The 27,381-nt window shown below is 45.8% G+C and overlaps 1 protein-coding gene and 1 long non-coding RNA gene across 2 annotated transcripts in view; one reads left to right on the top strand and one right to left on the bottom strand.

Moving 5' to 3' along the window:
- Positions 1–201: 201 nt before the first annotated feature.
- LOC106561507 (uncharacterized) overlaps positions 202–27,381 on the bottom strand; it is a 43,784-nt gene continuing 16,604 nt past the window's right edge. Inside the window, exon 2 of the long non-coding RNA XR_006762928.1 lies at positions 202–469. This is a non-coding gene — a long non-coding RNA (uncharacterized lncRNA). The remainder of the gene's footprint in view (positions 470–27,381) is intronic.
- LOC123731935 (tripartite motif-containing protein 16) lies at positions 14,289–26,660 on the top strand. Its single transcript, XM_045711306.1, has 6 exons — positions 14,289–14,980; positions 15,400–15,495; positions 19,481–19,714; positions 25,392–25,551; positions 25,677–25,736; positions 25,939–26,660. The coding sequence occupies exons 1-6, from the start codon at positions 14,384–14,386 to the stop codon at positions 26,451–26,453; spliced, it is 1,662 nt and encodes a 553-aa protein (XP_045567262.1). The 5' UTR covers positions 14,289–14,383; the 3' UTR covers positions 26,454–26,660.

Here is a 27,381-nt window from a genome sequence, read left to right as displayed (position 1 = left end):
AGGAGAGAGGTAATGGTTGTTCTCCCCATGGAAAGATGATAGAGGGATGTGAAAGAGGAGAGAGGTAATGGTTGTGCTCCCCCATGGAGAGATGATAGAGGGATGTGAAAAAGGAGAGAGGTAATTGTTGGACTGGACTTATTTATTCTCTTATTTCTGACTTATTCTGTTTCAATAACATAATTACAATACACAAACTAATTACATTCAAGGAATTATTGTATTAAAGTAAATCTGTATTAAAATTCACCATAAAATGTACAGTTCATTCCATAGCTTAACATTGGAAATGCTCCCTCCCTCCTATAAAAGTCATTGACGTGTTGGATGAGATAGGACCCTGCCTTCACCTGGGGATATTTGTTGGACCCATCACAACAGGTGATGAGGACCTCATCCTTCAGCTGCACAAAGCCAGGGACTGCAGTGTGCTCCAGTCTCCAGCAGGGGGCAGTAAAACCCTATGGACCTGAAAGAGAAAGTGAGGAGGCAAAGGTGAATTTACATTGATGTTTCCACAGAGACCTGAGTCATATTCACTAGGCACCAAACTGAAGAAAATTTACTGAAATTAGGAGGTGACTAATGAACGTAAGAAAATGAACTAAATATTTTGCTACAGTGTTCCCTATCTAATACGACCCTGGATTCAAATACCATTTGAAATCATGCAAATATATATATATGTATGCAGGGGCTGAGTTATTTGAATTAACAAATGACAATGGGGTTTCCGTTCTTGTATTGAAGTGATTGGATTACGAGATGAAAGGGCGGGTAAAGTTCAATGATGTTTTGGTGAGATGGGCTGAAGACACTGTAGAGAGAAGGTCGACTGGAATGTGTTCAGGAGAACATTAAATAAATCTGTTACGTTTATTATAAGCACAGAAGGATAATGACCATTAAAAACAACACAAATACAGAGATGAAAACAAGCAGACCATTTTTAAAAAGCCAGAGTACATACACTGTATAAACTCTATCCCACTCCCACAATAATATGACCCAGGAATACACTGTCTAAGCTCTGTCCCACTACCACAATAATATGACCCAGGAATACACTGTCTAAACTCTGTCCCACTACCACAATAATATGACCCAGGAATACTGTCTAAACTCTGTCCCACTACCACAATAATATGACCCAGGAATACACTGTCTAAACTCTGTCCCACTCCCACAATAATATGACCCAGGAATACTGTCTAAACTCTGTCCCACTCCCTCAATAATATGACCCAGGAATACACTGTCTAAACTCTGTCCCACTACCACAATAATATGACCCAGGAATACACTGTCTAAGCTCTGTCCCACTACCACAATAATATGACCCAGGAATACACTGTCTAAGCTCTGTCCCACTCCCACAATAATATGACCCAGGAATACACTGTCTAAACTCTGTCCCACTCCCTCAATAATATGACCCAGTCTCTTCTACAGGGCTGGGCAGGGTGGTCTGGCTGGGAGCCTCTTCTACAGGGCTGGGCAGGGTGGTCTGGCTGGGAGTCTCTTCTACAGGGCTGGGCAGGGTGGTCTGGCTGGGAGTCTCTTCTACAGGGCAGGGCAGGGTGGTCTGGCTGGGAGTCTCTTCTACAGGGGCTGGGCAGGGTGGTCTGGCTGGGAGCCTCTTCTACAGGGGCAGGGCAGGGTGGTCTGGCTGGGAGTCTCTTCTACAGGGGCTGGGCAGGGTGGTCTGGCTGGGAGTCTCTTCTACAGGGGCTGGGCAGGGTGGTCTGGCTGGGAGTCTCTTCTACAGGGGCTGGGCAGGGGTGGTCTGGCTGGGAGCCTCTTCTACAGGGGCTGGGCAGGGTGGTCTGGCTGGGAGTCTCTTCTACAGGGGCTGGGCAGGGTGGTCTGGCTGGGAGTCTTCTACAGGGCTGGGCAGGGTGGTCTGGCTGGGAGTCTCTTCTACAGGGGCTGGGCAGGGTGGTCTGGCTGGGAGTCTCTTCTACAGGGGCTGGGCAGGGTGGTCTGGCTGGGAGTCTCTTCTTCAGGGCTGGGCAGGGTGGTCTGACTGGTCCCAAGCTGGAGACTCTTCGTGACGGACCACCGCTGTGGCATTAAACACTTGCTGCAGGACCAAACACATTTCCATCAGAGACTTACGCATTTATAAATGATTCATTCACCATTAATAAACTAATTATAAACCTTTTATAACCCACTTGTAAAGAGACCCTTGTTGTAAAATGCCATTTTGCACCATAAAGCTGCCAAAATGTTCCATGAAGGTATAACAGTTGATAGCAGGAGAGGACAGTAAGAGTTGCCCACCCTCCGTTTGCTCTTGGTGAAGTTCTTGTTGATCTGGGCGCTGACAGACTCATGGATGTTCTGATCCAGGGCTGTGTCTCCATCAATCCTGAGGGAGTGAGAGAGACATGAGGGCCAGGCTGGAGGACAACAATATGTACCAGAAGGTGTGTGTGTTCACTCTACCAGGGCTGCTGAAGAGCCTGGTCACATGTGTAGCGTAACCTTGGGTCATTCTTTACCAGGTGGACTAGAAAGTCTTTATCTAAAAAACACCACAGGGACACACAACCATTTCTGTCTCTCTCATCTGAGAGACAAGATGTAAAAGACTGAAGACTGGACATACTTGATGTCTATGTGGGAACAGTAGCACTTACAGGACCAGAGGAGGACTGGACTGCTACCTACAAGACTAATGTAACTTACATTGTGTTTAAACGTGACCCTGGATCACAGGTCAACATCATTCCAGAGACTGAATTGTTACAGTTTCAGGTAAAACCAGTGGGAAACACAAAACAAAGGAGAAGATTGAAAGATTACAGTGGTGAAGCAATTGTCACTTCAGGGACATGAACATTGGTGCTGGAGGGAGATGATACATCTCACAAGGTTCAGTTTGTCATAGTAACATGAGAAAAAACAGCCATCATTGGGTTAAAGTCATGTAACTTACTGGGTCTAGTGAAACGAGTTCATATGGTAAATGACTCATGTTGAGGATGCAGATGCTGATGTTTTTCAGGGAAGATGGGAAGCTGCAGCACAACATGGAGTTAGAACAGCCAGATAGACCAGTGATCCATGTACCTACAAAGTTCTCATTATCACTAAGAGACCAGCTAAAAGCAGAGATACTGTAGACCAGTGATCCATGTACCTAGAAAGATCCCATTATCACTAAGAGACCAGCTAAAAGCAGAGATACTGTAGACCAGTGATCCTTGTACCTAGAAAGGTCTCATTATCACTAAGAGACCAGCTAAAAGCAGAGTTACTGAGGCTAGAGGCCTTAGATATCCTAGACAAAGTAGAAGAGCCTTCTGAATGGGTCCACTCACCGGTAATAGTGGAGAAGAAAGACGGCTCTCTCAGACTGTGTATGGATCCAACAGAGATAAACAAGTATGTAAAAAGGGAACACTTTCAGCTGCCTTCCAGAGGGGAGATATTCAGGGACATAACAGGGGATAAACACTACTCAAAGCTAGACGCCTCATCAGGGTTTTGGTAGATCAGTCTAGACAAGGAGAGTACAAGGCTTTCTACTTTCAATACTCCTTCTGGTAGGTTCTCATTTAAAAGGCTCCCGTTTGGTCTCACTTCAGCACCAGAAGTCTTTCATAGGACAGTCCAACAGATATTTGAGAGTGTGCCAGGCACCACAGTGTCCATTGATGATGTGTTAATATGGAGTCAGACTTTTGAAGAACACAACGCCAGGTTGAAAGCAGCACTTGATCTAACCAGAGATAACGGACTAAACATAAACACAGACAAATGGCAATTCAAAAAGACACAAATAACCTTCTTGGGTGAAAAACTAACATGTGAAGGTGTTCAGATAGACCAGAGCAAAGTGACGGCCATCAAGAACATGCCACCCCCTACCGATCAAGAGGGTGTACAAAGGGAGAAGTGTACTGTGTAAAACTACAGAGTGGTGTTGGAACAGTAATCAGCAGAAAGAGTTGGAGCAGCTCAAGGCATTGATCATGCATGCTCCAGTACTGAGGTTCTGTGATGAAAAGCTCAACACCAACATCTCAGCAGATGCCTTTAAAGCAGGTTTAGGTGCAGTGTTGTTACAGCAGTATGCCACTAGATGGCGCCCAGTCACATATGACTCCAGGGCTCTGACAACTTCTGAGTGGAACTATGATCAGATTGACAAAGAGGCATTGGCACTGTCATATGCATGTGATAAATTCCATGTGTTTATCTATGGTAAAACAGTGTGGACAGAAACAGATCAGAAACCTTTGGTTACTATTGTAAAGAAGGGTCTAACATACACACCACCAAGGCTACAGAGACTGTTTCTAAAACTCCACAAATATGACTTGCAACTGGAGTACAGACCAGGGAAAGAATTGTTAGTGGCAGACACATTGTCCAGAGCTTTTGACAGCTCACAACCAAACCAGATATACGAGCAGGACGACACCATACATGTAAACCTTATCAGAAAGAGTTGCCCTGTCTCAGATGAAATGTGGACCGTTATTTCACATGCTGCTGCAGAAGATGAGTGTTTGTTAAAGGTGATTGAAGCCATAACATGCAGGTGGTCTGTACAAGCTCTATCCTTATGGTCAATACAGGGATGAGATATCTGTACTGGAGGGAGTTGACCTATACCCTACCATTATAGTCAATACAGGGATGAGATATCTGTACTGGAGGGAGTTGACCTATACCCTACCCTTATGGTCAATACAGGGATGAGATATCTGTACTGGAGGGAGTTGACCTATAGCCTACCATTATGGTCAATACAGGGATGAGATATCTGTACTGGAGGGAGTTGACCTATACCCTACCATTATGGTCAATACAGGGATGAGATATCTGTACTGGAGGGAATTGACCTATACCCTACCATTATGGTCAATACAGGGATGAGATATCTGTACTGGATGGAGTTGACCTATACCCTACCATTAAGGTCAATACAGGGATGAGATATCTGTACTGGAGGGAGTTGACCTATACCCTACCATTATGGTCAATACAGGGATGAGATATCTGTACTGGAGGGAGTTGACCTATACCCTACCATTATGGTCAATACAGGGATGAGATATCTGTACTGGATGGAATTCTGTTTAAGGGTTCATGAATTACAGAAAAACATGCTGATCAAAATACACCAGGACCATCCAGGGATGGAAAAGTCAAAACGACGTACAGAAGCACTGTTATTCTGACCCAAGATGAATGCTGATAAAGTCAGAGCCTGTGGAACATGCAAGAAATGCAGGTCAAAACAGAGCAAAGAGCCAATGAGGGTTGAGGAAGAAGAGGTACAGAGGATCTCTGTTCTCTGGAGGGAGAGAACGATGTTCTACTGATGGACTATTACTCTCATTACTCAGAGAGCTTTGCTGCAGGACACCACTGCTAGTCAGCTGGTAACTCACATTGAGTCATTCTTTGCTCGTCATGGGGTCTCAGAGGTAGTCTGTATGGACAACACCTCACAGTTCAGCTGTTCATCTTTCAGTGATTTTGATCAGCTGTAGGGTTTCAAGCATGTCCCCTCCAGCCCACTGTACCCACAATTTAAGTGGGTTAGTGGAGAACGGTGTCAGACTGTACCCACAATCTAAATGGGTCTAATTGAAGCTTATCCTCAATACTGACAAAACTATACTAATGGTGTTTTCTAAAGCAGGAAATTGACGTCTGAACCTTTCACCTATTACTACCTGTCAGGGCAATGAGATTGAGACTGTAACCTCATATAAATATCTTGTAATTGTAATTGATGATGGCCTCTCTTTTAAATTGCATATTCAACAACTTACAAAAAAATGTAAGCTGAAGTTGGGATTTTATTTTAGGAATAAGGCCTGTTTTTATTTTTTTTATTTCACCTTTATTTAACCAGGTAGGCCAGTTGGGAACTAGGAGGAGGCTAGAAGGAGGGTAGTATCAGATACATTTATGCCTTTACTAGACTATGGGGATATTTTATATATGAATGCTTCTGCTCAGTGTTTGAGATCAATTGACACCGTTTACCATGGAGCATTGAGATTTATTTTAAACTGCAAAACCCTTACGCACCACTGCACTTTATATACCAGGGTTAGCTGGCCTTCTCTAGTCACTCGTAGGCTCAGTCACTGGTATACTTTTTATTTACAAAGCCATTTTGGGTTTACTACTATTTTATTTGGGCCTTTTTATTGTTCAGAAATGTGGTCGGTACTCTCTTCATTCGCAGGACTTTATCCTGCTAACTGTTCCAAATGTCCAAACTGAATTTGGTAAAAGGGCTTTAATGTACTCTGCACCATCGGTTTGGAACGCCTTACAAAATACTTTTAAACTGGAAGAACTTGTCCCGATTGGTGTTTTTAAATCACTGATGAAGGATTTTGAAGCTGATTCCCTGACCTATTTTTAATTAGCTGTTTTATGATTTTATAATACTCTTTTGAATGCTATGTTTTTTACTAGATTACTTGTAGTGTTTAATGTTGTCTGTGTGTAATTGTGTAATGACTTGGTGCTGCCTATCTTGGCCAGGTCACTCATGAAAAAGAGATTTCAAATCTCAATTAGCCCTTCCTGGTTAAATAAATGTTCAATTAAAATAAAAATAAAAAATGCACAAAGAAATATGTGTTATAGATCTGTCATTCTCATTGAAAGCAAGTCTAAGAAGCGGTAGACCTGTACTATGTGCCTATTTCTATGCTTCCCGTTCTTAAGTTTAGTTTTTGCATCTTTTACTTTCGGTTTGGTACATCAGCTTCAAACAGCTGAAAAACCTATATTTTGATTATGAAAAATATATTTCACAGCAGTTTAGATTATACAATGATGGGAGGCATTGAAACCATCATGCAATCAGAGTTATACGTTCAGAAAAGCGAAATGGTGGCAAAATCTCAACTTTGAATCCTCGTCTGGGTCACTCTGGGGACTCTATGGCTTCAGAATCTCTTAGATGGTGAGTTATCAGACTAATTTATAGTTAGTGTTATTGTCTTTAGATATTTTAAATATTCTGTGTCTTGAATGCCATGCCTTGAGTAGTTTGAAAAGGGTGAATATCCAGATGTACAGTACGTAATTAGTACGTGATAGAATGCAGTTGAGGCTCCTCAGAGGATCGGGGAGGACCATCCTACCTGAATTTCAGATATTATTTTAGAGTGAAATATTTTTTCAAGTTAAACTTTTTAGAAAAAAACTATACAAAAATATTAACGTCACCAAATAACTGATTTAAACATACTGGTTTGCAGTGAAGGTCTACAGTAGCCTCAACAGCACTCTGTCGGGTAGCATCATGGTCTAACCGGAGGACAGCTAGCTTCCGTCCTCCTCTGGGTATATTGACTTCAATTACAAACCTAGGAGACTCCTTCCATAGACTTACACAGTAATTATGACAACTTCCGGACGGATCGTCCTTCAACATATCAGAGCTATTGCAGCACGAACTGACATGTTGTCCACCCAATCAAAGGATCAGAGAATGAATCTATTCCTGAAAGCATAAGCTACAGCTAGCTAGCACTGCAGTGTATAAAATGTGGTGATAGTTGATTCAAAGAGAGAGAAAGGCAATTGTTGAATAGATTTTAACAAATTAATTGAAATTAATGTTCATTTACATGCACTGTAATATAACTTTAGTTAACTGAAGAGGAAACGTTTATATTAACTTGAATTATTATTCTAATAGTCTGTTGATCAAAACATCATGAACATCCTCTGTTGTCTGTCTAGAAATGGTGCTGTTAAAGATACTGCTTTGTGTTTTGTCATCAGAGAAAAGTTCAAACCAGGTTCATTCAGCCCACTGGATGCTGCATCTGCATAGCTTGTAAATAACCAATAAGCATTTATACAGTACCAGTCAAACGCTTGGACACAAGGAAATTCTAATCAAGTAAGGGAGAAGAGACTTTCAATTTCCTCAAACAATCAACCTTTAATATTGATTCATTATTGCAATAATGGAGCTGGTCAACGACCTCCCGTAGGTGATCATTGAGAGCCCAATAATACAGAAAATACAAAACAGCTTAGTCGTTGTTGGTTCCACCCTCCCCGGCAGATCGGAGCATCATGAGCTACCTTGTTTTCTTCTTGTGGTTATGTGTATCAGGTCTGTGAGGTCATAGTGCAAAAACAAGTGATAATGTCAGATCCGTTAGTTCTTTCTCTACCAAGCTAGCCTCTGTTCTCTTCATATCTCCACACAGATGTGCCACCTGTAAAATACGATAATAACAGGATGGGCTGAAGAACTGTGGTCACTCTCAGAGGCTCTTTGTCTTATGCAGTGTGACCAAGTTACTCAGAAGCAAACATGATTGAAAACAATACAGGTCTATTCTGTTCCTCAAGTTTATCTCTATTCGATGTACTTGACCACACGCCTAGACCAGCTCCGGGGAGTGAACGTGGAAGAAAGGAACCAACCCCAGTCGGGGGAAGTGGTTAAACTATAGTTTCACTCCTCCATATGTGCACAGCAATATGCCTTATTTATTCCTATAAGCAGAGATTTCTTTACCATCTCTAAGCCCCTATACTAAAGTCCTATTATCAAACTACACATAGTCTATAGCATCTAATAGATCAAGGCGTAGGGTGGCTACTTTGAAGAATCTAAAAGAAAGTTTGATTTGTTTAACACTTTTTTGGTTACTACATGATTCCATATGTGTTATTTCATTGTTTTGATGTCTTCACTATTATTCTACAATGTGGAAAACAGTTTTTTAAAAAAACTTGAATGAGTATGTGTTCAAACTTTTCACGGGTAGTGTACACTACTATCGTACACTACACTACCGTTCAAACGTTTGGGGTCACGTAGAAATGTCAAATTGGCCTTCTAGGCAGAGTTGCAAAGAAAAAGCCATATCTCAGACTGGCCAATAAAAAGAAAAGATTAAGATATGCAAAATAACACAGACACTGGACAGAGGAACTCTGTACCTTGACTAATCAAATTATTCCATGTATATAATTGTCTTTTTTCCCCTTCTGTGTAGCCAGATGAAACTTCCTGCTGACCAACCAATCACATCAAAGCACTCCCTGCTGCCTGGTGTGCTCTCTCGGGAGACCATCCCTACGAGCAAAAGACGTTGAAAAAACACATCTTTGTTTACTTTGCTCAATGGGATCCTTCCAAATGTCCTTTTGTTGATCTTGAGTGAAGCCTGGGTGTCCAAGGCTACCGATGTGGAGCCTGGGTTGGTGGTGATCACAGGTCAAATCAAATCAAATCAAAATCAAATCAAATCAAATGTATTTATATAGCCCTTCGTACATCAGCTGATATCTCAAAGTGCTGTACAGAAACCCAGCCTAAAACCCCAAACAGCAAGCAATGCATGTGAAAGAAGCACGGTGGCTAGGAAAAACTCCCTAGGAAAAACTCCCTAGAAAGGCAAAAACCTAAGAAGAAACCTAGAGAGGAACCAGGCTATGAGGGGTGGCCAGTCCTCTTCTGGCTGTGCCGGGTGGCTATTATAACAGAACATGGTCAAGATGTTAAAATGTTCATAAATGACCAGCATGGTCAAATAATAATAATCATAGTAGTTGTCGAGGGTGCAACAAGCACGTCCGGTGAACAGGTCAGGGTTCCATAGCCGAGGGCAGAACAGTTGAAACTGGAGCAGCAGCACGGCCAGGTGGACTGGGGACAGCAAGGAGTCATCATGCCAGGTAGTCCTGAGGCATGGTCCTAGGGCTCAGGTCCTCCGAGAGAAAGACAGAAAGAGAGAATCAGAGAGAGCATATTTAAATTCACACAGGACACCGGATAAGACAAGAGAAATACTCCAGATGTAACAGACTGACCCTAGCCCCCGACACATAAACTACTGCAGCATAAATACTGGAGGCTGAGACAGGAGAGATCAGAAGACACTGTGGCCGCATCCGATGATACCCCGGACAGGGCCAAACAGGCAGGATATAACCCCACCCACTTTGCCAAAGCACAGCCCCCACACCACTAGAGGGATGTCTACAACCACCAACTTACCGTCCTAGGACAAGGCCGAGTATAGCCCACAAAGATCTCCGCCATGGCACAACCCAAGGGGGGCGCCAACCCAGACAGGAAGACCACGTCAGTGACTCAACCCACTCAAGTGACACACCCCTCCCATGGACGGCATGGAAGAACACCAGTAAGCCAGGTGAGTGCTGTTTCACAATGTTTCACAATGAGGTTGCAACAGGAAGCTGGATGGTACATCCTGAATAAAAGAGCTGCAGTTAGTTTCAGAGCGGGTGGCAAGGAATAAGTTAGTCCAAAATATTTCTAAAACTTAAAGCATTGTATTTGGGACAAATCATTCACTAAACCCTAAACCTCAACTAAATCTTGTAATAGATAATGTGGATATTGAACAAGTTGATCAACAAAGCAGGTCCTACAGGCTCTAGTTTTGTTGCACCTGGACTACTGTTCAGTCGTGTGGTCTGGTGCTACAAAGAGGGACTTAGGAAAATTACAATTGGCTCAGAACAGGGCAGCACGGCTGGCCCTTGGATGTACACAGAGACATAACATTAACTATATGCATGTCAATCTCTCTTGGCTCAAAGTGAAGGAGAGATTCACTTCATCACTACTTGTATTTATGAGAGGTATTGACATGTTGAATGCACCAAGCTGTCTGTATACCCCACAAGACATGTCACCAGTGGTCTCTTCACAGTCCCCAAGTCCATAACAGACTATGGGAAGCAACACAAACACATACACATGGATTTTGTGTTATAGATATATGGTAGTAGAGTAGAGGCCTGAGGGCACACACTTAATATGTTGTGAAATCTGTTGTGAATGTATTGCAATGTTTTTAAAATGTGTAACTGCCTTAATTTTGCTGGACCCCAGGAAGAGTGGCTGCTGCCTCGGCAGGAACTAATGGGGATCCATAATAATCCCCAGGAAGAGTAGCTGTTGCCTTGGCAGGAACTAATGGGGATCCATAATAAACCCCAGGAAGAGTAGCTGCTGCCTTGGCAGGAACTAATGGGGATCCATAATAAACCCCAGGAAGAGTAGCTGCTGCCTTGGCAGGAACTAATGGGGATCCATAATAAACCCCAGGAAGAGAAAGATGTTCAGGGGAATTACTGTCTCTGTTCCAAATGCTTCCCTATTCCCTACGTAGTACACTATGGTGCTTCTGACCAGGTCTAAAGTAGTGTTCTACATAGGGAATAGAGTGTAGATGTATTACAATATCATGCTTTAGTGTTTGGCACAACAATACATTTGCTCTCCACCCTCCCACTTCATGTCTGTCATCCCCCAGTTCTGTTAAGACTTCCTCTCATTGAACTGGGCCTCGTTCTAAATGGTCACTTTGTATTGATAGTCCATAATGGGCTTTACTATGGTTCTACATACAGTATCTGTATAGATAGTCCATACTGGTCTTTACTATGGTTCTACATACAGTACCTGTATTGATAGTCCATACTGGGCTTTACTATGGTTCTACATACAGTATCTGTATAGATAGTCCATACTGGGCTTTAATATGGTTCTACATACAGTACCTGTATTGATAGTCCATACTGGGCTTTACTATGGTTCTACATACAGTATCTGTATAGATAGTCCATACTGGTCTTTACTATGGTTCTACATACAGTATCTGTATTGATAGTCCATACTGGTCTTTACTATGGTTCTACATACAGTATCTGTATTGATAGTCCATACTGGGCTTTACTATGGTTCTACGTACAGTATCTGTATTGATAGTCCATACTGGGCTTTACTATGGTTCTACATACAGTATCTGTATTGATAGTCCATACTGGGCTTTACTATGGTTCTACATACAGTATCTGTATTGATAGTCCATACTGGACTTTACTATGGTTCTACATACAGTATCTGTATTGATAGTCCATACTGGGCTTTACTATGGTTCTACATACAGTATCTGTATTGATAGTCCATACTGGGCTTTACTATGGTTCTACATACAGTATCTGTATTGATAGTCAATACTGGTCTTTACTATGGTTCTACATACAGTATCTGTATTGATAGTCCATACTTGTCTTTACTATGGTTCTTCATACAGTATCTGTGTTGATAGTCCATACTGGTCTTTACTATGGTTCTACATACAGTATCTGTATTGATAGTCCATACTGGACTTTACTATGGTTCTACATACAGTATCTGTATTGATAGTCCATACTGGGCTTTATTATGGTTCTACATACAGTATCTGTATTGATAGTCCATACTGGGCTTTATTATGGTTCTACATACAGTATCTGTATTGATAGTCCATACTGGGCTTTACTATGGTTCTACATACAGTATCTGTACCTGGAGGGTTTCTGCTCACATATTCCTTTATCTCCACAACTTTATCTGATTCTCTCTCTCCCACTTCCCTTCATGTATTTTAAAGGAAATGACTGGTATATGTAAACTCCCTCTACTCCATGTCAACACCAATCCAATGCTTTTACATTTGTGAGGAGTAGAGAAGGAAATCTACACTTCAGGAGGAAGGAGAGATTATTGGGACGTCCCCATGGAGAGATGATAGAGGGATGTGAAAGAGGAGAGAGGTAATGGTTGTACTCCCCCATGGAGAGATGATAGAGGGATGTGAAAGAGGAGAGAGGTAATGGTTGTACTCCCCCATGGAGAGATGATAGAGGGATGTGAAAGAGGAGAGAGGTAATGGTTGTACTCCCCCATGGAGAGATGATAGAGGGATGTGAAAGAGGAGAGAGGTAATGGTTGTACTCCCCCATGGAGAGATGATAGAGGGATGTGAAAGAGGAGAGAGGTAATGGTTGTACTCCCCCATGGAGAGATGATAGAGGGATGTGAAAGAGGAGAGAGGTAATGGTTGTACTCCCCCATGGAGAGATGATAGAGGGATGTGAAAGAGGAGAGAGGTAATGGTTGTACTCCCCCATGGAGAGATGATAGAGGGATGTGAAAGAGGAGAGAGGTAATGGTTGTCTCACAGAGTCTATTCACTCCTTCCCATGATGGCCATTTCTATAGACCAGGAAGAGTTGTGTTAAGACAGTGAAATCAGAGCTACAAACAATATGGGATATAAACTATGAAGTGATTTGTAAACTTTCAATGTATTCCTCTGGGTGGCCTGTTGAGTTCTGTTGCTAGATGGAGTTCTATCAGCCTGGTGAGTTCTGTTCCTAGATGGAGTTCTATCAGCCTGTTGAGTTCTGTTGCTAGATGGAGTTCTATCAGCCTGGTGAGTTCTGTTCCTAGATGGAGTTCTATCAGCCTGTTGAGTTCTGTTGCTAGATGGAGTTCTATCAGCCTGGTGAGTTCTGTTCCTAGATGGAGTTCTATCAGCCTGTTGAGTTCTGTTGCTAGATGGAGTTCTATCAGCCTGGTGAGTTCTGTTCCTAGATGGAGTTCTATCAGCCTGGTGAGTTCTGTTCCTAGATGGAGTTCTATCAGCCTGTTGAGTTCTGTTCCTAGATGGAGTTCTATCAGCCTGGTGAGTTCTGTTCCTAGATGGAGTTCTATCAGCCTGGTGAGTTCTGTTCCTAGATGGAGTTCTATCAGCCTGGTGAGTTCTGTTCCTAGATGGAGTTCTATCAGCCTGGTGAGTTCTGTTCCTAGATGGAGTTCTATCAGCCTGGTGAGTTCTGTTCCTAGATGGAGTTCTATCAGCCTGGTGAGTTCTGTTCCTAGATGGAGTTCTATCAGCCTGGTGAGTTCTGTTCCTAGATGGAGTTCTATCAGCCTGGTGAGTTCTGTTCCTAGATGGAGTTCTATCAGCCTGGTGAGTTCTGTTCCTAGATGGAGTTCTATCAGAGTGGATGAACTCTGTATATGGGTCACAGTGAGGTCAATCACTTTGTACCTGAACACTTATAGCAACAACAACCACAGCAGAGAATTTGGCTGAGTCTACAGCTGTTGCAATAGGCAGGCAGGCAGGCAGGCAGATGTTGTTTACTATGACAGTAATAACCACACTGTAATGTAAAGTATTACCTCATTCTCAATGATCAGTCAATACATACAGTATTCATTTCAACTACAGAACATTGTATCACTATCAAATCAATAATTATAATATGTACTTCATAGAAACTGTTAACCTTTATATATTCTAACAACTCACATTTGTTAGATTTATTCCATATTAAGGGCCCTAACCTAGGAACTAAAATATTAGTCTCCTTCTCGATGTTGCATGCAGTTCTCTCTCTCCTCCCTCTAACCCCTCCCTCTCTCACTCCCTTCCTCTAACCCCACCCCTCTGGCAGAACCAGGAAGTCCCTCCCCTTCGCAAACTATTTTCTGAGGAAACGAAACTGATCTGAGTCTCTGTGTTGTCTGTCTGTGTGAGAGTGAACAACTGTCCAAATGGCTCAGCAGGGAGTTCTGCAGGACCAGGACCAGTTCTGTTGTTCTGTCTGTCTGGATCTACTGAAGGAGCCGGTCACTACTGCCTGTGGACACAATTACTGTAGAATCTGTATTGAGGGCTGCTGGGATCAGGATGTTCTGAAAGGGGTCTATAGCTGTCCTCAGTGCAGAGAGACCTTCACTCCAAGGCCTAATCTGAGGAAAAATAACATGTTGGCTGATATGGTGGAGAAACTGAAGAAGACAGGACTCCAGGCTGCTCCCCCTCCTGCTCTATGCTATGCTGGACCTGGAGATGTGGCGTGTGATGTCTGTACTGGGACCAGAAAGCAGAAAGCCCTCATGTCCTGTCTGGCGTGTCTGGCCTCTTACTGTGAGACTCACCTCCAACCTCACTACGAATCTCCTGCTTTCAAGAAGCACAAGCTGGTCAAAGCCACCGCACAACTACAGGAGAAGATCTGCTCTCATCATGACAAACTGCTGGAGGTTTACTGTCGTACCGATCAGCAGTGTATCTGTTATCTGTGTACAATGGATGAACATAAAGGCCATGATACAGTATCAGCTGCAGCAGAGAGGACTGAGAAACAGGTAAGACCAGAACAACTTGTTTGTGACTGTCTGACAAAGAATTAAAGATACAGTAGGAACTAAGGCTGTTTGAATATGAGATCATTCAAATGAAATGGATCCACAAATATGAACACAAACCTTGAGTATATAGATATGTTAACCCAGATTCTCCAAATGTATCACCATTTTCTAATGTCAAACACTATTATCATTCTGACTGGCCTTTAATGAGTCCAAAGTTCAGTCTCAACCCCTTGATACATGTAGGCCTACCATAAAAACTATAATCATTCACATTGCAACATAATATCATATTGTAAAAGGACTTCCTCAGGATTGTAGACCTTCCTCTCTATGGGTCCTATATCACATTACTATACTATTGATCTACTGGACAAATAAAGCTTGATAGGTCATTGACGAGTGATTCTCCACAGAGGCAGCTGGGGATGAGTCAGCAGAAGGTCCAGCAGAGATTCCAGGAGAGAGAGAAGGAGCTGAAGGAGCTCCAACAGGCTGTGGAGTCTTTCAAGGTGAGTATTGTTGACCAGAGGAGACACACCATTTCACTTCTCTCCTCCAGTCAGAGAGAGGTAGAGGGGCCCCTCTCCAATCCCACTGACCCCACCGTTGAGAACAGGCTGTCTTGACCCCTTTAAGAGAATAGACTGCTTAATGTAACTGATGGGATATGAACCCAGGTCTACCGTGGGATAAACCAACATCCTGACCATTACACCAAGAGGACATTCCCTATTGGGCCGACACTGATTTAGAAGTCGCAGGCGGGGCTACCTCATCACATAACCATGACTAACCATGACTGACTCATGTCCCCTATACATTAACATGGATCTCTCTCTCTCTCTCAATACAATTCAAAGGGCTTTATTGGCATGGGAAACATATGTTTACATATGAACAGAAATGAACAGTGAACATTACACTCACAAAAGTTTCAAAGGAATAGAGACATTTCAAATGTTATAATTCAATTGGAAAACAGAGTTTTTTTGTGGTTTCACGGTGGGTGGGACTTTTGATATTTGTTTGTGTTTCTTCTGACCAGAGAGAGTGGTCGCTCCGTGTCACGCAACTTGGGTCAAGATCTGTTTCTTGTTTTGCTCTTAGGAACAGGGCACCATTGAAAGGAGTGATTTCTTGGGTAATGTTAGTGTGGAGGTGGAGCAATTGAAGTTGAAGGCTCTTGGTGTTTGTGATGCCCACCGTTTGGTGTGAAGCAGACCCTGTGGTGAGTGTGGTGAAACAGAGGAGTCACTGTCAGCGTTTGAGTCTTTACCCGACAAAGTCATGTTGGGATATATCAGTTATCCTGTTAGAGTCTTTGTGTTGAATCCACTGAGCTGTTTCAGGTGCAACGTTTATGGTCATGTTGCAGCAGTTTGTAGGAGGGAGATTCCAGGATGTGGGAAGTGTGCAGGAGGTCATGGGATAGAGGATTGTGTAGTTTCAGTGGATAAAGTTGTGTCAACTGTAGGGATGCCCATGTTGCTGGGGATCAGAGGTGTCTGGTGAGAGAGAGGCAGGTGTAGGTGTCTAGAGTCAGAGTAGTGAAGAAAGGAGAGGAGGATGGGTCAAGGCTGAGGGATCCTGAGAGGATCCCTGTGAGTAGTAGATCTGTGCCAGCACAGAGGAATTGGCCAACGAGTGATATATGATTCAGTAAGGTTGGCTTCTTAGAGTTCAAAGCAATGGTTATCAACTGTACCACAGAAATGGAACGTAAATCACAGACAACAGATGTTGTGGTGGCAGCTGCAGAGAAGTATTTGGTCAAACGAGATTTGACTTCAGAAGAGTTCCAGGGTGTGTTGAGTGGTGGTGTTCCTTCCTCCCAGGTCGTTGGCATGGTGCAGGAGCAGATAGGGTCAAAGTAGTGGAATGGGGTAGTGGGTTTTTAATGAGTGTAGGGTTAGTTGGCCTGGTGCAGGAGCAGATCGGGTCAAAGTAGTGGAATGGGGTAGTGGGTTTTTAATGAGCGTAGGGTTAGTTGACATGGTGCAGGAGCAGATAGGGTCAAAGTAGTGGAATGGGGTAGTGGGTTTTTAATGAGTGTAGGGTTAGTTGGAATGGTGTTAGTAAGTATTATCATAATTTCCCCTTTTCCCATTTTGTATCACAAAGTAAAATAGATTTATATTATAGTCCAGTTGGGGGCAGTAACACAACATATTGGATGCCAACCGCCGTTAAACTCCAAAGAAGAAGAAACGTTATATTATGTCTATGTACAGTGTTGTAAAGATGTCTCTCTCTTTCTCTCTCATTCCATCACTTTCGTGGTAGTTGGTTTTGTGGGTCTCTGGTTATGAATGGGGTGCTGACAGACAATCGTTGATGGATATTTATAGAGCTCTGATCAGGATGACAATTGATTACGGGTGTATAGTTTATAGAACAGCAGCAAAGACTTAAGCTGGACAGAATCCAGTATATAGCTTTAGGATATGTATTGGTGTATTTAAATCTACATCTGTTTGTGTCTTACTAGTGGAGGCAGGTGAGATACCTTTGGGTATACGGCATAATAAATTATCATTATCTTATTGGGTTGCAAGGCTGTGAGGTTGAGCATGCCACTGCTACTGTTCTAGATGACTGTTGGGAATATACTAGTAGACAAGGCTGTGGTTTTGGTTGGACAGTTGGAAAGCCATTATATCATAGAAGAAGAAGGTGTTGTGTGAGGGTTTTGTGGTTCCTGAGGGCTACTATTCTTTTTGCGTATTTTCCAAATGTATTTTGTAGTTGTTAAGGGTTTATTTACTAGTTTCCACTGTTTATCGGTTAGAGTTGAGGGGGGAGTAGGGTAGTTTGTTTGGGAGGTGTGATGTCTTCAACCGAGTGGAGAAGAAACGCTGTCTCTTCAGGTGTGTTCTGGAGAATGGTGTGGAGGAATTATTGATCATGGTCGGTGAACAGGTGGGAGAGGAACATATACACTCTGTATCCAGAATGAACAAGGTGGTTGTTGTGGTAATGTAAAAGGTGAGTCTTGTTGCCCGGCTAGTTACCAGTATGATTTATGTGAGGGGTGTGTTGGTGCTGATTTCAACAAGAGTAGTGGTGTCTAATCTGCCTCCGTTTATTACGGACGAACAGATCCGTAAAGAGTTGGTTCGTTTTGGTCCATTTCCAAGTGGTTTTCTGAACTAAATTCAAGGTTAAACAGGGGAGGGGTGGCACACAGGGTTTGTTAGCACAGATAGTGTGGACATTTTTTACAAATATTTTCTGATGAAACTATCCGCCAAGGAGCCCAGTGATATAATATTAGCATATGTCCCAGCTGTTTGCTGTGGTTTTGAAGTAATTCTCTTCCAGCCCACGTTAACCTTGTAGGTTTACCTCAGGTAACTTATTGTTAACTAGGTTACAGCTACTTGGTGAGGAAGCTCACTGTTCACCTGGTTACATGTTGTAGTGACCTACAGTGTTAGTGAGTAGAACAGATGGTTGGTGCAAAGACATCAAACGTTAAACATGTTTAAACATATTGTATTTCAGAAAAAGGTTTAAAACCTAAACAAAACGTATGTCCCTGTCCTCTTTTTCAAGATGTGTCCGATTTAAACAGATTTGTTGTTTCTAAATGGCTGCTGGGTAATATGATAATCGTTGAAATCTGTTGGTTCGTAGACATCAAATAGAGAGATTGCTGCGCAGGTTCACTGAGTTGTAAACCAAATGGATAGGTGGAGCTCATTGATTTGTAGCTCTGACTCAGTTGCTACCTCAGATTATGAGTCTATCAAGTGTGGTGAATGAGGTATGTAGTACCCACAGAAGACCACAGGGAGGAGCAAGAGAGATATAAACCCATACAGTTTTTCTCTTTAAATACCCTGAACCTAACAATCAATCAAATGTATTTATGAAGCCCTTTTTACATCAGCAGATGTCACAAAGTGCTGTACAGAAACTCGAACCCTACGTATAACCTATTTTAGCCTGAACCCTAATTCTAGGGTAGGGTAGCCTACAACTATTTTAGTAATAATATTATGTTAGTAAATACCGTTTTAGTACTAAATAACATTTGTTATTTTTTAAATAAAACCTATGTAAGCATTTGTTTTTTATTAGTTATTTTATTATATTTATTATTGCAAGGCAGAACACTTGATAAACAAGACTCATTTGTTTTATATGTTAAATGTGGTTTGAACTGGGTGACATAGTAACCTCTATGTGAAAGTCCAGCAATTGGCGTGGGACAGGTGGGGCAGGTTTGAGACTGATCTCTCTAATTAAATACACTTTATTTCTCAGCTGCCTCACCAATGTCTTTACGTGAATTAATAACTTTTAATTGGTAAATATTTCCAATAGATGGCAGCATAAGACCACGTAGCATCAGTTATAGGCTACAAGGAGCAATATGATTGACATAAAATAGCATGCAACCAAAGACAATGTCCCATGATTTTCTAAAATGGTAACTACCTACTGTCTCTGTCTCTCTGTTTCCCTCTCTCTGTCTCTGTCTCTTAACAGCGCTCTGCACAGGCAGCAGTGGAGGACAGTGATCAGATCTTTACTGAGCTGATCCGCTCCATTGAGAGAAGGAGCTCTGAGGTGAAGGAGCTGATCAGAACCCAAGAGAAGGCTCAAGTGAGTCAAGCTGAAGGACTCCTGGAGCAACTGAAGCAGGAGATAGCTGAGCTGAGGAAGAGAAGCACTGAGCTGGAACAGCTCTCACACAAAGAGGATCACATCCATTTCCTCCAGGTAACTAAACTGCCTTGTTACATGTGATATGATACTAACTTAATGTGAAACTATTCATCTCAATCATTATGTTGTCCTGTCTCTCTCTCTGTCCCTCTCTCTCTCTGTCTGTGTCCCTCTCTCTGTCTGTGTCCCTCTCTCTGTCTGTGTCCCTCTCTCTGTCTGTGTCCCTCTCTCTGTCTGTGTCCCTCTCTCTGTCTGTGTCCCTCTCTCTGTCTGTGTCCCTCTCTCTGTCTGTGTCCCTCTCTCTGTCTGTGTCCCTCTCTCTGTCTGTGTCCCTCTCTCTGTCTGTGTCCCTCGCTCTGTCTGTGTCCCTCGCTCTGTCTCTGTCCCTCTTTGTCCCTCTCTCTCTCTGTCCCTCTCTCTCTCTCTCTCTGTGTCCCCCCCTCTCTCTCTGTGTCCCCCTCTCTCTCTCTGTGTCCCCCTCGCTCTCTCTCTGTCCCTCTTTGTCCCTCTCTCTGTGTCCCTCCCTCTCTCTGTGTCCCTCCCTCTCTCTGTGTCCCCCCCTCTCTCTGTGTCCCCCCTCTCTCTGTGTCCCCCCTCTCTCTGTGTCCCCCCCTCTCTCTGTGTCCCCCTCTCTCTGTGTCCCCCCTCTCTCTGTGTCCCCCCCCTCTCTCTGTGTCCCCCCCTCTCTCTGTGTCCCCCCCCCTCTCTCTGTGTCCCCCCCTCTCTCTGTGTCCCCCCCTCTCTCTCTGTCCCCCTCTCTCTCTCTGTCCCTCTCCCTCTCTGTCCCTATTTGTCCCTCTCTTTGTCCCTCTTTGTCCCTCTCTCTGTGTCTCCCTGTGTCCCTCTCTCTGTGTCCCTCTCTCTGTGTCCCTCTCTCTGTGTGTGTCTCTCTCTCTCTCTCTCTGTCCCTCATTGTCCCTCTCTCTCTTTGTCCCTCTTTTTCCCTCTCTCTCTGTCCCGCTCTGTCTCTGTCCCGCTCTGTCTCTGTCCCTCTCTGTCTCTCCCTCTCTCTCTCTTTGTCCTTTTTTGTCCCTATCTCTCTTTGTCCCTCTTTGTCCCTCTCTCTCTTTGTCCCTCTTTGTCCCTCTCATTCTTTGTCTCTCTTTGTCCCTCTTTGTCCCTCTCTCTCTTTGTCCATCTTTGTCCCTCTCTTTGTTTGTCTGTCTTTGTCCCTCTCTCTGTCCCTCTCTCTCTGTGTACCTGTCTCTGTCACCTCTCTTTGTGTCCTTGTCTCTGTGTACCCCTGTCTCTCTTTGTCCCCCTCTCTCTCTGTGCCCCCCTCTCTCTCTCTCCCTCTCTCTGTCCCCATCTCTCTCCCTCTCTCTGTCCCCATCTCTCTCCCTCTCTCTGTCCCCATCTCTCTCCCTATCTCTGTCCCCATCTCTCTCCCTCTCTCTGTCCCTCTCCCTCTTTGTCCCTCTCTCATTGTCCCTCTTTGTCCCTCTTTGTCCCTCTCTCATTGTCCCTCTTTGTCCCTCTCTCTCTTTGTCCCTCTCTCATTGTCTCTCTTTGTCCCTCTCTCTCTTTGTCCCTCTCTCTCTTTGTCCCTCTCTCTCTTTGTCCCTCTCTCTCTTTGTCCCTCTCTCATTGTCTCTCTTTGTCCCTCTCTCTCTTTGTCCCTCTCTCTCTTTGTCCCTCTCTCATTGTCTCTCTTTGTCCCTCTCTCTCTTTGTCCCTCTCTCTCTTTGTCCCTCTCTCTCTTTGTCCCTCTTTGTCCCTCTCTCTCTGTGTCCGTCTGTGTCCCTCTCTCTCTCTGTGTCCCTCTCTCTCTCTGTGTCCCTCTCTCTCTCTGTGTCCCCCTCTGTCTCTGTGTCCCCCTCTGTCTCTGTGTCCCCCTCTGTCTCTGTGTCCCCCTCTGTCTCTGTGTCCCCCTCTGTCTCTGTGTCCCCCTCTGTCTCTGTGTCCCCCTCTCTCTCTGTGTCCCTCTCTCTCTGTGTCCGTCTGTGTCCCTCTCTCTCTGTGTCTCTTTGTGTCCCTCTCTTTCTGTGTCCCTCTCTCTCTCTGTGTCCCTCTCTCTCTCTGTGTCCCCCTCTCTCTCCGTGTCCCCCTCTCTCTCCGTGTCCCCCTCTCTCTCTGTGTCCCCCTCTCTCTCCGTGTCCCCCTCTCTCTCCGTGTCCCCCTCTCTCTCCGTGTCCCCCTCTCTCTCCGTGTCCCCCTCTCTCTCTGTGTCCCCCTCTCTCTCCGTGTCCCCCTCTCTCTCTGTCTCTCTCTCTGTGTCCCCCTCTCTCTCTCTGTGTCCCCCTCTCTCTCCGTGTCCCCCTCTCTCTCTGTCCCCCTCTGTCTCTGTGTCCCCCTCTCTCTCCGTGTCCCCCTCTCTCTCCGTGTCCCCCCTCTCCGTGTCCCCCTCTCTCTCCGTGTCCCCCTCTCTCTCCGTGTCCCCCTCTCTCTCCGTGTCCCCCTCTCTCTCTGTCCCCCTCTGTCTCTGTGTCCCCCTCTCTCTCCGTGTCCCCCTCTCTCTCTGTGTCCCCCTCTCTCTCCGTGTCCCCCTCTCTCTCCGTGTCCCCCCTCTCTCCGTGTCCCCCTCTCTCTCTGTGTCCCCCTCTCTCTGTGTCCCCCTCTCTCTCTGTCCCCCTCTGTCTCTGTGTCCCCCTCTCTCTCCGTGTCCCCCTCTCTCTCCGTGTCCCCCTCTCTCTCCGTGTCCCCCTCTCTCTCTGTGTCCCCCTCTCTCTCTGTGTCCCCCTCTCTCTCTGTGTCCCCCTCTCTCTCCGTGTCCCCCTCTCTCTCCGTGTCCCCCTCTCTCTCCGTGTCCCCCTCTCTCTCTGTGTCCCCCTCTCTCTCTGTGTCCCCCCTCTCTCTGTGTCCCCCCCTCTCTCTGTGTCCCCCCCTCTCTCTGTGTCCCCCCCTCTCTCCTTGTCCCCCTCTCTCTCTGTCCCCCTCTCTCTCTCTGTCCCCCTCTCTCTCTCTGTCCCCCTCTCTCTCTCTGTCCCTCTCCCTCTCTGTCCCTATTTGTCCCTCTCTTTGTCCCTCTTTGTCCCTCTCTCTGTGTCTCCCTGTGTCCCTCTCTCTGTGTCCCTCTCTCTGTGTCCCTCTCTCTGTGTCCCTCTCTCTGTGTGTCTCTCTCTCTCTCTCTGTGTCCCCCTCTCTCTCCGTGTCCCCCTCTCTCTCCGTGTCCCCCTCTCTCTCCGTGTCCCCCTCTCTCTCCGTGTCCCCCTCTCTCTCCGTGTCCCCCTCTCTCTCCGTGTCCCCCTCTCTCTCCGTGTCCCCCTCTCTCTCCGTGTCCCCCTCTCTCCGTGTCCCCCTCTCTCTCTGTCCCCCTCTGTCTCTGTGTCCCCCTCTCTCTCCGTGTCCCCCTCTCTCTCCGTGTCCCCCTCTCTCTCCGTGTCCCTCTCTCTCTCCGTGTCCCCCTCTCTCTCTGTGTCCCCCTCTCTCTCTGTGTCCCCCTCTCTCTCCGTGTCCCCCTCTCTCTCCGTGTCCCCCTCTCTCTCCGTGTCCCCCTCTCTCTCCGTGTCCCCCTCTCTCTCCGTGTCCCCCTCTCTCTCCGTGTCCCCCTCTCTCTCCGTGTCCCCCTCTCTCTCCGTGTCCCCCTCTCTCTCCGTGTCCCCCTCTCTCTGTGTCCCCCCCTCTCTCTGTGTCCCCCCTCTCTCTGTGTCCCCCTCTCTCTCTCTGTCCCCCTCTCTCTCTCTGTCCCCCTCTCTCTCTCTGTCCCCCTCCCTCTCTGTCCCTATTTGTCCCTCTCTTTGTCCCTCTTTGTCCCTCTCTCTGTGTCTCCCTGTGTCCCTCTCTCTGTGTCCCTCTCTCTGTGTCCCTCTCTCTGTGTGTCTCTCTCTCTCTCTCTGTCCCTCATTGTCCCTCCCTCTCTTTGTCCCTCTCTCTCTTTGTCCCTCTTTTTCCCTCTCTCTCTGTCCCGCTCTGTCTCTGTCCCGCTCTGTCTCTGTCCCTCTCTGTCTCTCCCTCTCTCTCTCTTTGTCCTTTTTTGTCCCTATCTCTCTTTGTCCCTCTTTGTCCCTCTCTCTCTTTGTCCCTCTCTCTCTTTGTCCCTCTTTGTCCCTCTCTCTCTTTGTCCCTCTTTGTCCCTCTCATTCTTTGTCTCTCTTTGTCCCTCTTTGTCCCTCTCTCTCTTTGTCCCTCTTTGTCCCTCTCTCTCTTTGTCCATCTTTGTCCCTCTCTTTGTTTGTCCGTCTTTGTCCCTCTCTCTGTCCCTCTCTCTCTGTGTACCTGTCTCTGTCACCTCTCTTTGTGTCCTTGTCTCTGTGTCCCCCTCTCTCTCTGTGTCCCCCTGTCTCTCTGTGTCCCCCTCTCTCTCTGTGCCCCCCTCTCTCTCTCTCCCTCTCTCTGTCCCCATCTCTCTCCCTCTCTCTGTCCCCATCTCTCTCCCTCTCTCTGTCCCCATCTCTCTCCCTATCTCTGTCCCCATCTCTCTCCCTCTCTCTGTCCCTCTCCCTCTTTGTCCCTCTCTCATTGTCCCTCTTTGTCCCTCTTTGTCCCTCTCTCATTGTCCCTCTTTGTCCCTCTCTCTCTTTGTCCCTCTCTCATTGTCTCTCTTTGTCCCTCTCTCTCTTTGTCCCTCTCTCTCTTTGTCCCTCTCTCTCTTTGTCCCTCTCTCTCTTTGTCCCTCTTTGTCCCTCTCTCTCTGTGTCCGTCTGTGTCCCTCTCTCTCTCTGTGTCCCTCTCTCTCTCTGTGTCCCTCTCTCTCTCTGTGTCCCCCTCTGTCTCTGTGTCCCCCTCTGTCTCTGTGTCCCCCTCTGTCTCTGTGTCCCCCTCTGTCTCTGTGTCCCCCTCTGTCTCTGTGTCCCCCTCTCTCTCTGTGTCCCCCTCTCTCTCTGTGTCCCCCTCTCTCTCTGTGTCCCCCTCTCTCTCTGTGTCCCCCTCTCTCTCCGTGTCCCCCTCTCTCTCTGTCCCCCTCTGTCTCTGTGTCCCCCTCTCTCTCCGTGTCCCCCCTCTCTCTCCGTGTCCCCCTCTCTCTCCGTGTCCCCCTCTCTCTCTGTGTCCCCCTCTCTCTCCGTGTCCCTCTCTCTCTCCGTGTCCCCCTCTCTCTCTGTGTCCCCCTCTCTCTCTGTGTCCCCCTCTCTCTCTGTGTCCCCCTCTCTCTCCGTGTCCCCCTCTCTCTCCGTGTCCCCCTCTCTCTCTGTGTCCCCCTCTCTCTCTGTGTCCCCCTCTCTCTGTGTCCCCCTCTCTCTCCGTGTCCCCCTCTCTCTCTGTGTCCCCCTCTCTCTCTGTGTCCCCCTCTCTCTCCGTGTCCCCCTCTCTCTCTGTGTCCCCCTCTCTCTCTGTGTCCCCCTCTCTCTCTGTGTCCCCCTCTCTCTCTGTGTCCCCCTCTCTCTCCGTGTCCCCCTCTCTCTCCGTGTCCCTCTCTCTCTGTGTCCCCCTCTCTCTCTGTGTCCCCCTCTCTCTCTGTGTCCCCCTCTCTCTCCGTGTCCCCCTCTCTCTCCGTGTCCCCCTCTCTCTCCGTGTCCCCCTCTCTCTCCGTGTCCCCCTCTCTCTCTGTGTCCCCCTCTCTCTCCGTGTCCCCCTCTCTCTGTGTCCCCCTCTCTCTCTTTGTGTCCCCCCCTCTCTCTTTGTGTCCCCCCCCTCTCTCTCTGTGTCTCTCCCTCTCTGTCCCTCTCTCCCTCTCTGTCCCTCTCTCCCTCTCTGTCCCTCTCTCTGTCCCCATCTCTCTCTCTTTGTCACTCTCTCTCTTTGTCCCTCTGTGTCCCTCTCTCTCTGTCCCCCTCTCTCTCTCTCTCTCTCTCTCTCTCTCTCTCTCTCTCTCTCTCTCTCTCTCTCTCTCTCTCTCTCGTCTCTCTCTCTCCAGAGTTATCAGTCTCTCTCCAGTATCAGTGTATCTTCAGACTTACCCAGCATCGTTGTCCGTCCTCTTCAGTACTTTGGAGATGTGAGTAAGACTGTGTCTGAACTGAGAGAGAAACTAGAAGACTTCCTTAAAGGAGAATGGACCAAGATCTCCACTACAGGTGTGTTGAAAACAATAAGAACATCAACTTTAGACCATTGAAAGTTCCCTACTAGTCATATACATGTGGAATATGGTATGATGATAACATTCCCTCTCTCTGTCAATGTGTTTGTGTGTCTGTAGTGAATATAGTGGATGTTGTACTGCCTCCAGAGCCCAAGACCAGAGAACAGTTTTTACAATGTGAGTCTCTTACTGACACTCCTAACAATCCCTCTAGAAATATATAGCAATAGTAGATCTAATCAAAGACTGGGTATCTATCTGACTCCTCATATTTCTCTGATTTGATCTCTGCTGTGCTCTAATCAAAGACAGGGTAGATACAGTATCTGACTTAACTTATTGTTCTGACTCCCCTCATTGGTCTCTGCTCTTCTCCCAGATTCCTGTCAGCTCAGACTGGACCCAAACACAGCAGACACACTCCTCTCTCTGTCTAAAGGGAACAGAAAGGTGACCAATAAATGCCAAGTCCAACCATATCCTGACCATCCAGACAGATTCACCAACTACTCCCAGGTTCTGTGTAGAGAGGGTCTGTCTGGATGCTGTTACTGGGAGGTGGAGTGGAGTGGTGACAGGGTTGATACAGCAGTCTCATATAAAGACATCAGCAGAACAGGGTCAGATGGTGGATTTGGAAACAATAACAAGTCCTGGAGTTTACTGTGCTATAGTGATGGTTATTGGTTCAGACACACTAATGTTAAGACTAAAGTATCAGGCCCTCAGTCCTCCAGAGTAGGAGTGTACCTGGATCACAAGGCAGGTACTCTGTCCTTCTACAGTGTCTCTGACACAATGACCCTCCTCCACAGAGTCCAGACCACATTCACTCAGCCCCTCTATCCTGGGTTTAGTCTCTTTTATAGTACTGCTAAGCTGGTTAAACTGTAGTTGGGTCCACATAGATACTAGTCATGCTGGTGTAGACTATAGCTGAGCTGGTTTAACTGTAGTAGGGTCCACATAGATACTAGTCATGCTGGTGTAGTCTATAGCTGAGCTGGTTAAACTGTAGTAGGGTCCACATAGATACTAGTCATGCTGGTGTAGTCTATAGCTGAGCTGGTTAAACTGTAGTAGGGTCCACATAGATACTAGTCATGCTGGTGTAGTCTATAGCTGAGCTGGTTAAACTGTAGTAGGGTCCACATAGATACTAGTCATGCTGGTGTAGTCTATAGCTGAGCTGGTTAAACTGTAGTAGGGTCCACATAGATACTAGTTATGCTGGTATAGTCTATAGCTGAGCTGGTTAAACTGTAGTAGGGTCCACATAGATACTAGTCATGCTGGTGTAGTCTATAGATGAGCTGGTTAAACTGTAGTAGGGTCCACATAGATACTAGTCATGCTGGTGTAGTCTATAGCTGAGCTGGTTAAACTGTAGTAGGGTCCACATAGATACTAGTCATGCTGGTGTAGTCTATAGCTGAGCTGGTTAAACTGTAGTAGGGTCCACATAGATACTAGTCATGCTGGTGTAGTCTATAGCTGAGCTGGTTAAACTGTAGTAGGGTCCACATAGATACTAGTCATGCTGGTCTAGTCTATAGCTGAGCTGGTTAAACTGTAGTAGGGTCCACATAGATACTAGTCATGCTGCTGGTGTAGTCTATAGCTGAGCTGGTTAAACTGTAGTAGGGTCCACATAGATACTAGTCATGCTGGTGTAGTCTATAGCTGAGCTGGTTAAACTGTAGTAGGGTCCACATAGATACTAGTCATGCTGGTGTAGTCTATAGCTGAGCTGGTTAAACTGTAGTAGGGTCCACATAGATACTAGTCATGCTGGTGTAGTCTATAGCTGAGCTGGTTAAAC

The sequence above is a fragment of the Salmo salar genome, unplaced genomic scaffold (assembly GCF_905237065.1).
Source record: "Salmo salar unplaced genomic scaffold, Ssal_v3.1, whole genome shotgun sequence".
NCBI classification, from domain to species: domain Eukaryota; kingdom Metazoa; phylum Chordata; class Actinopteri; order Salmoniformes; family Salmonidae; genus Salmo; species Salmo salar.
Note: the sequence above shows the minus strand (reverse complement) of the source record. Positions and strands in the feature narration are given on the sequence as shown.

What these genes read in the sequence shown, in the direction of transcription:
- LOC123731935 (XM_045711306.1), top strand. Translation starts at nt 14,384, where the DNA reads ATGGCTCAGCAGGGAGTTCTGCAGGACCAGGACCAGTTCTGTTGTTCT. An exon ending in CAGAGAGGACTGAGAAACAG is followed by an intron (nt 14,981 to 15,399) that starts GTAAGACCAGAA and finishes GATTCTCCACAG; the next exon opens with AGGCAGCTGGGGATGAGTCA. An exon ending in GACCAAGATCTCCACTACAG is followed by an intron (nt 25,552 to 25,676) that starts GTGTGTTGAAAA and finishes GTGTGTCTGTAG; the next exon opens with TGAATATAGTGGATGTTGTA.